General features: G+C 34.8%; 2 protein-coding genes across 4 annotated transcripts; one reads left to right on the top strand and one right to left on the bottom strand.

Annotated features, from left to right (window-relative positions):
- Positions 1–1,450: 1,450 nt before the first annotated feature.
- Positions 1,451–5,452, top strand: LOC110030875. 3 transcript variants are annotated; one of them, XM_020733832.1, is made up of 10 exons: positions 1,451–1,658; positions 1,738–1,876; positions 2,306–2,392; positions 2,525–2,652; positions 3,463–3,559; positions 4,089–4,166; positions 4,250–4,475; positions 4,611–4,834; positions 5,203–5,274; positions 5,373–5,452. In XM_020733832.1, the coding sequence occupies exons 1-9, from the start codon at positions 1,516–1,518 to the stop codon at positions 5,233–5,235; spliced, it is 1,155 nt and encodes a 384-aa protein (XP_020589491.1). In that variant the 5' UTR covers positions 1,451–1,515; the 3' UTR covers positions 5,236–5,274; positions 5,373–5,452. The 3 variants fall into 3 exon arrangements, with proteins under 3 accessions (XP_020589491.1, XP_020589492.1, XP_020589490.1); XM_020733833.1 differs by lacking the exon at positions 5,373–5,452 and having other exon boundaries at positions 1,756–1,876; positions 5,203–5,275; XM_020733831.1 differs by lacking the exon at positions 5,373–5,452 and having other exon boundaries at positions 5,203–5,275.
- LOC110030876 (GEM-like protein 2) lies at positions 5,361–9,027 on the bottom strand. The gene is made up of 4 exons (XM_020733834.1): positions 8,739–9,027; positions 6,902–7,003; positions 5,975–6,249; positions 5,361–5,589 (listed from the first exon to the last, which is right to left on the bottom strand). The coding sequence occupies exons 1-4, from the start codon at positions 9,019–9,021 to the stop codon at positions 5,392–5,394; spliced, it is 858 nt and encodes a 285-aa protein (XP_020589493.1). The 5' UTR covers positions 9,022–9,027; the 3' UTR covers positions 5,361–5,391.
- Between the last annotated feature and the right edge of the window lie 2 nt (positions 9,028–9,029).

Raw genomic sequence — 9,029 nt, 5'->3', positions numbered from 1 at the left:
TTAGCTCATCGAGCTCAATTCACGAGCCACTTATCGAGCCAAGTTTAAGCCGGCACGCATGTCAGCTTGACTCACACCCTACCCAGAATCATACTAAGATAATAAGAAATACCAAAAATAAAAAATGAGATAAATAATGTGGAAAGTTCAATTTCTACAATATTTATTTTATTCAATAATTTGGTAGAATATATTAAAATAAAGCTTTACAAATGATAAGTTTGACATTCAAGCTCAGAAAATGACTTATACTTTTTAAAATATAAACAATATGACTTATGACATACAATATGAATGATAAAAGAGACAATTTATAATATGATGATAGTATACAAATTTAATTTTATCGTCAGAATAGAAAGTAATTTGACAATCAAGCTCAGGAAAAGGCTTGTATTTATCAATGTACAAAGGAAAAGACAGATAACATATAATATGAATAATAAAAGGGACTATTTGTTATATAGTAATAATATAAAAATGTCATTATATCATTAAATTAGAATAACAATGCATTGCATAATTAAACAGTGGCATATAAGCTTTAATATGTTCTAAAGTTGTTGGGATGGAAATATTGTCGGTTTTGATTGATTTTCAATTAAAATCACATCGTATTCAAGAAATTCAGAACAAAATATCGAAAAAAACACAAAAAAAAAAGTAATCGCGAAAGTACACAACAAAGTAATTACAGAAAATTACCCTTAATGTGATAAATATGCTGATTCCATACTGAATTTTTATTACAATGGTGGTAATCAGTCAGCTGGCGTGTTTCAGTGAAGATCGCGTCTGCCGAAGCAAAAATCGGTTGGCCGACTAGTTGCGATCGGGTGCCCTTGTAAGGATTTTAGGAAGTCGGGATCGTAAGTGTGGTCCGCCAATTAAATCCCTTATCATATGTCGGTTGATTTTGACCGAGCGATTGGCCGTTGAACGGTCGGCTCGGATCATGGTCCTCTAGCCTGATGTCTCGATCATCCGACCACCATCCCAGGTCGTTCGATTGCTTTGAGATTCGTGTCGACAGTTTTAGTGCATACAAATCATTCATAACTTACAGTTAAATCGACCAACTCGAAGAGATAGGGCCAACTGTACCAAAATCGGTCCAATTCAAGTCAGATCAAACCAGACCAAGCTATTAAACCATTTTTTTAGAGTTTTTTGTGCTATAATTAAAAGGACGGACGGATTTCAAATATGACATGTTAGAATCAAATAAAAATTAATTAATCGTAATAATTAAAATTAATAAATAGTACGTTCAAACTCCCGTCTATCACTCACACCATCAGGTTTAAATTTTTAAAAACATACGAACTCATTTTTGTAATGAATTTTAACATATATATATATAATAATCATAATAATAATAATAATAATAGAGATAAGAAGATATTACTTGTACAAATAAAATAAGTTTTGTTATTCGGTGATATATAATTGCTCCAGCAACCACCACCATAACTTCGATATGATCTAATCTATCAGCTCCCTAAGGAGGCAAAAATGAGCTGCGCCGCAGCGAGCAAAGCCCTAGAGAAAGCATTGGGGCTGGCCGTCGTTCTAGGGATTCTCTCCCTCTTCCTGTATAACTTCTCCGACCTCCATCCCAAGCTCTTCCACCGCCACCTTCTTCATCGCACTAGCAGGTAACAACTAGATCATCATCGATCGCATCCGCCGAACTGTGTTTCTCGAATACCTTTCAACTGACAGATCAAATTGAAGGAATCGGGCTCCTTCCAGGAGAGAACGGAGCGGAAGAGTCGTCAATGGCGGCGGTGGCTGGCAGTTGGTGAAAGAGGAATTCACCTTTCAGGAAGGCTCTGCTCCTTTTAACAGTTGCCATGCCTCGACGATCGTCGAGGTTAGTAGTTCTTGCTCGATTGAATTCATCTCGTAGGGCTGTTTGGTGGTTGGATTTAATATAAATTCTGCAAGAGAGAATAAATCAAATTCTTAAATCCAACGGAGCTTTCGATCTTTTTAGGGTGAGTAAACTTGGGAATTGAAAGGATTTAACCTAAAAAATTTGCAAGTCTCGCTCGAACTCCTCTTCTGGATCTTCTCGAGTATTATTGAATAGCTTTTTAAATTATTGATTGTATATTAGATAAGATATTAGCTTATGTCAGTTATAATTGGTAAGAAAACTTCTTAGTACAAGTTCATGAATTAAAAAAAATTAATAAATCGAGTTCAATAATTAATAATAATTAATTAAAGATAAATTAATTAAAATCAATATTACTATTTATTTAATAACTAATATTAATTTGATCGGTCTTCTGTTTAGATCGAACGGGACAGATTGCTGGTGGCTTACTTTGGGGGAAGCGCAGAAGGAGCTCCAGATGTTAAGATTTGGCTGCAAAACTACAGCGTGAGTACTTTCCTTCCTCCACAAAGCGCAAGCATGCTTAATTTTCAAATTTTTTTATATAATTTGAAACATTTGAAAAAAAAATTACGTAAATAGCCTTCCACGAGGCATAAATTGGAAATATGTACTCAGGATGGTTGCTGGTATCCCCCTTCAGTTGCAGATGAAGAACCAGAGGTACCTTTGTGGAATCCAGTGTTGTTTCAGCTTCCTTCTCGTGAGCTGCTATTGTTTTACAAGATTGGCCAGGAAGTTCAGAAGTTAGCATTATTTACACCTTCCCCCCTTTTTTATTTAACTTTATATACATATCATTTAGTTATTTTTATATATTTTGCATGTCTAATTTCTTTTTTTTAAATATTTACATGCATAACACTGAGGTCTTAAACTACAATTTTTATATATAGGACACTTTACCCATGTATAGTTTATACACCAAAATGTTCTATAAGTATCAAAGTTTAGGTATTAGATATGTAAATACATAGGAATTGTGTGGTGTCTGTAAATACCCTTTTATTTTTAGAACATATTCGTGTCTAAATGCCATTAGAGAATATGTATCTCACATTAGATGAGTGACTTTTAGTGATACCTTTAGGGGTATTTACATTACATACCATTCAATTTTTATGTATGTAAATATCCAACATCTAAGCTTTGCTTCATACATTTTTGACATCCAAATCATTCATATCACTTCAAAAAAACCACTATTTTAACTTTTAAATAGTGAAATGCATCTTTTAATGCATAGATGATGTGACTTAAATGTAAAAATTGTAGTTTTGGTGTTAGGTATTGTACATGCATAAGAATTGAGTGGTATGTATGTAAATCTTCAAATTTTTTTTTTTGTCATTTAGATATTAGGATGTAATTAGATATTAGGATGTAATATAAATAAATATAAAGATTTAAATATTAGATATATAAATGCATAAGAATTCAGTTTATATATACATGCATGTAAGAATTTAGTTTATATATACATGCATGTAAATCCTCTAACTTCCAAGCTTCTATTCTCTTGTTTCTATATCTCTCACCATAGGCTGAAATTGTAGATGGAGTGGAAGCATGAAGCGATCTCTTGATGATGGGATTACTTGGTCAGAAAGACAACAACTTCCTCCTGGAATTATTGGCCCATCGAAGAACAAGGTGTGTAGAATAAAAAACAAGGATGTTTGTATTCACAGCCCCGAAGCCATCGCCAAAGTTGTTGTCAACCGATTGCCGCTGCCTCAAACCACAACCACCCTTTCCCACGAGCCACTGGCCACCGACCACCGGCCACCACTCATCTCCGTTGTGATTTACATCGAATTAATTTTATTTCAAACCATACATAAAAATAATATATTACACTTATAGTGTAGTCAACCAAATAATTAAACTTACAATATATTCCTCTTGATTTAAGTGCCAAGAGCCAAGATAGCCTCTTGATTATTTACATGGGATTATTTTAATCTCAGAGTCTATAAAAACATCAAATTAGCCTCCGACTCTTTTAATATGTGTTGAAATAATCCCCAGGAATGAATACTTTAGCCCCCTATTTAAAAAGTTTGGTGACTAAATTTGCATTTTTATGTACTAACATTTTTCTTTATTGCTTTTACTCTTTAAAGAATAGAATTATAGGAAGTTGAATAATTCCAGCTAACTCACCTCTTTCATCAAACAGCCTATCTTGCTCGAGGATGGCCAACTGCTCTGCGGATCCTCTGTAGAGAGCTGGAACTCTTGGGGAGCTTGGATGGAGGTACTGTGCACTTCATAACATGCATTAACCATTATTCCAACAAGTATTCACCAGCAATTTCAGTCCCCTCCATTGTTTTGCAGATTACAGCCGATAAGGGTCATTCATGGAAGAAATATGGACCTATATACATTGAAAATGAAACCCTAGGAGTTATTCAACCTGTGCCATACCAGACTGCAAGTGGTGATTTAAGAGTGCTGCTCAGGTCCTTTGAAAATATCTCCAAAGTTTATATGTCTGAATCAGTTGATGGGGGTTTTAATTGGAGCTTGGCAGAACCCACTCAACTTCCAAATCCAAATTCAGGTTTTTTATCTCAATCATTTTGTTGAATCATAATTATAAGGTCATCATCGCCTTTTTCGGAAACTACCATTAAACAAAAATTCATGTTTTTTCAATGTTTGAAATGTATAACATGGAAGATTCTATATACACCAGGGATTGATGGAGTAAAATTGAGAGATGGTCGCCTGATACTAGCTTACAACACCATATCTAGGGCAGAGCTCAGAGTTGCTTGCTCTGAGGATGATGGTGATAACTGGTATGATATTTTAACACTAGAAGAAACTGAAGGGATGGAGTTCTCTTACCCTGCTGTGATCCAGACCATCGATGAGCTCGTCCATATCACCTACACCTACAACAGGACGCAGATTAAGGTAAGTAACCAGGCCCAATGAGGGGTGTAACTGAGTCAAAAAGCCTACTCGTGAGCCAATCGTGAGCCAACCCGGGCTCTACTCGCTAAGTGGCTCATAAGCCGAGCTCAATGAGCAAACAAACCAAGCTCAAGCTAGCTCTGACTCAAATCGGTCGGCTCATGAGTCAGCTCAAACTCATAGAATTAAGTTTGAGCTGGAGCTTAAACTTGATTAATTAATCAAGCTCAAGTTCAGCTGAGGGTGGATCGAGCTCGACTTCACTCGATATACTCTTTTACACCCCTAAGCCCGGTATCCAAGTAATTCATTTGCCTTACCTTCTCTCTTTATTTACGTAGTTTTGAATTCTTTTGATGTGTGCACAGCATGTTGTTCTACAGCCCAGCATACTATTGTAAGTCTATAATCAGGAAATCCTCTTCTACGCAATAACTAGGGTAAAATTTTCCAAAACATATACAATATAATATATTTCCATTGTGATTTATGTAATGTTCATTGTAGCAAGTTAAACATTTATATGAATTTTGTACAGAAATACAGAGTGAAAGCAGCTATATCTGATTATTGTATTTCTTATGTGCGAGCTGTGAGGCATCTCTCAGATGCTGGAGAGCTTTGTCATAAGACACAAAACCCATAAACCAAAATTCATGGTTGTCTGAGGTGACAATTTGGATGTATTTCTCTGTAGGGTTTTTAGTGTTGAAAGAAGGATTAACTCCATTCAGCTGGTCTAATTGTACCACCACCTGCAAATTGCATGCCTTGTAAATTTAGGGGCAAAAATATGAATATAATCAAATTTCAGCTATATTGTACATCATCGTTTCGGCTTCTTATAGTAATTCCTTTCAAAACTTGCTCATGATTTCGCTGTGTCGAATTTTGCATGCATGCCACTCAATTCTTATGTATTAACATCTCTAACATTTACATATATCTGCCACCTTACACATGCATGAAAAGGTATATTTCACTTTAAAAAGTTTTGGTTGGTATAAATGTGATATTATTTAGTGATATGAAATATTTAGTTGGTTTAAAGGTAAAAACTTAAAGTTTAGGTTTTAGATATGTAAATACACAAATGTAAATGGCCAGCAGATATTACGAATTATATAAATACAGCCGCACCTTGTAGTATATCCACTGCTGTTGACCTGAGGGTGTGTAGTTGCAAAGAGGGTTGTCGCTGCAAAACGCCAGCCTTAGCGAAGAAAGGTATAATGTCCCAATTACCGGACCTGTAGAGGTGGAAAGATAACAAGCAAATGCTTTTCGAAGTTGTTCCCCAGCATAAACACCAAAAGTCTGCTGAAATATTTTCTCGTTTCCCCCTTCTGCAAACACCTTTGTTCCATGAGCAAGCCCAGCCATGGCTGCATCCGTCATGCTGGGCCCTATTTTAACTATATAATGAAAAGAAAAATTGAAAATGAGAAAATTTTATTTATATACCTCACTTTGTAGTTTAGTTCATTCATAATAGGACGAAATGTTGCAGGAAATATATTTTTTTTTCTGGAAATTTGCAGTGAATTTAAAATTTTATGATGAATTTGGAGAGGTTTTGTTTTTTTATGGCTTTTAAGCCATGCAGAAAACCAAAGTCCTAGAGAACAGATGGATCTATATGAAGAGCAGCTGTTAAAACTTAATGATGGGCCATTGTGACAAAATGACAGAAATCCCCTATTTGAAATAGTTTAAAACTACAAGCAATAGGAGAGATATACTTTAAAATCAAATAAATACTCTTTTGACATTCTAGTGTGAGATCTCATTTGATTGAAACTTTAGCAAAATGTAATATGTTTCATTAAGGTAAATATCATTTACATAACTTGGAGTTTAGTTGAGAATTATTCGATTGTATAACTTAAATTTTGAAGAAGATGAATGAAAATTACTGTGCTCCATCAACAATTTTCTAGCAAAATTAATGGTTCCAAATTACATATGATTTAATTAGATTCATTAAACTATTTATATCTAAATCGCAAGGCAAAAGACATCTTTGAAATGATCAAAATTTAATTTATAAGAGGAAGTGATACATACGGTGTTGCCAAACATTGCAAGCAAGATTCACTGTCTTTCTGGTTTTCTCTTCCAACTTCTTTCCACAACGGTCAAGAACTTTGAAAATTGTATCTGTTGGCCCTGTGGAAGGAAAGACCAAGAACTACAGTAAGAAAATTATGTTATTACATAAGAGCTGTGAAGGAAAACTATGGACTGCAAGTTTGGTTGTAGTTTCTTAAATAACATCTAGAGCTCAAGTTAAGAAAATAACTCAGCTAAAACTTGATTTTCGTGATTCCTAATTTTGAGCCAGGGATGTGCATTGTTTGGTCTAAATAAAATATTGAATCAAACCGAACTGTTTTGATTGATGGCTCGGTTCTGAAACAATAATTTGATTTTTGGCTTAAAAATTTTCAATAATTAGTTTTCAGTTTTTCGATTTGTTTTGACCTTTGATAAACCAAATAATAAAAAAAATAAACTTAAGCTTAATTTGAAGAAGCATTCCCGTTCAACAAATCTGATTTAAGTCACGTCCGCCGAACGCAAGAGTCCAACAACGACAAAAACTTATCATTCTTGTGATGCAGCTTTCAAATACGTTATGAAAACGCTCCTGCACCAAATAAAATTTCTCTAATCACGGCGTTTCGTGCAACTGAACGGAAGTTTAGCGTGTTCTCAAACAAAGCCTTAATGATTTTTGGATTATGAAATTTAATTTATTTGGAAAAACACTAATTGTGCGCATAACATGTTTATTTTGAAGAGATTGTGAGAAGATAAGAAAGAGACACAAATTTTCAATTTTTAAAGTATAACCTTGATTTTTAATAATTTTAAGTCCTAAGTTAAATCCCAATTTGTCAAAAATTGAATTGATTAAATCAAGTTAAGATTTATATCAATTTGAGTAAAAATTTGGTCAACTAAAGTTTTTAATTTTATATTTTGGTTTTTACTTAATTTAACTAATTTGTGAATCTATTCATCCAAACGATTGCATACCTTGTTTTAAGACAAGTTCTATCAAATACCTACAAGAGCCCAAATTAAGGGAGGCAACTTTTAAAAGTCCCTTGTTACATGTTTGGCAAGTTTCATCCTAAATTATGTTAGAATCCATTTAAATTTACGAAGAAACAACCCTCTAAGGGGTTGTCTAGTAAGAGAGTTAAGTGGATTTAACTTAAACCTTGCCAAACATAAAATCACAACTTTTAAATCTTGTATTTAGTAAATCCAATTTCCTCTTAATCTCCTCTCCTTCGCCATAAATCCGAATTAGAGGATTTACTAAATCGATTGCCAAACATCCCATAAAAATATTCAATATATTACACCTAATCTTTCTGAGCAATCACCTTACAATCTAAGTTGGCAACAAGGAAGATTTAACTTTAAATAGGATTTATACCGGTTAAGATTAAATGCAGCAAAATTCATTTGAGGTGTTCGACATAAATCTATTTGAAATATTTTTTTCCTGCTAAATCGTTAAATTCAACTAATAAGTGGATTTAGTGAATCCGGATTTAATTAAGGGAACAATCAAAAATTGGATTTAACTTAAGGGCAAATTTATCCAACCCATTTATGGGGTTTAGATGAATTTAAGTTAAATCTAACTTAAATACGCCTTAAGAGTTAACTAAGTCCGGAATTCAACCAATCCAATCCAGACGATTTCAACCCAGCTCTCCCTGTGATTATAATTAACGAATTCGCTGGGATCAATAGATTAAGTTCTCCAAGTCTCTCAACTCTCATCCCCTCAATCCTCATCCATATTATCTAAAACCTACAAACCCTAAACAACTCAATCGAATCTCAAACCAGAAACTCTTTAGAAATTAGTCTGAAAACTTACTCTTATCACTGGATCCGAGGACTGGATAGACATGCACATAAGGGTTATCGGGGACCGCATGAGATGCAGCGGAGTAGATACCGTAGCTCGGATGATCGGCGGCGGAAGAAGAAATCGGATTGTAATCGACGGGGATCCAAGCGGCGGCGCTACGGCTAACCGGATGTGGTTGGGGTATCAGCGGGGTGCCCAGAACCCATGCTCCGCCTTGCAAATCGCTGCCGTTTAACGGCGGAGGAATACGGCTTCCGATCGGGGGCGGCGTCGGATGCTTCGTGTCCATTAGCAGAG

The sequence above is a fragment of the Phalaenopsis equestris genome, unplaced genomic scaffold (assembly GCF_001263595.1).
Source record: "Phalaenopsis equestris unplaced genomic scaffold, ASM126359v1 Scaffold000761, whole genome shotgun sequence".
Classification (NCBI taxonomy): domain Eukaryota; kingdom Viridiplantae; phylum Streptophyta; class Magnoliopsida; order Asparagales; family Orchidaceae; genus Phalaenopsis; species Phalaenopsis equestris.
The sequence above is the reverse complement of the archived record's forward strand: the minus strand, read 5'-3'. Positions and strand labels throughout refer to the sequence as shown.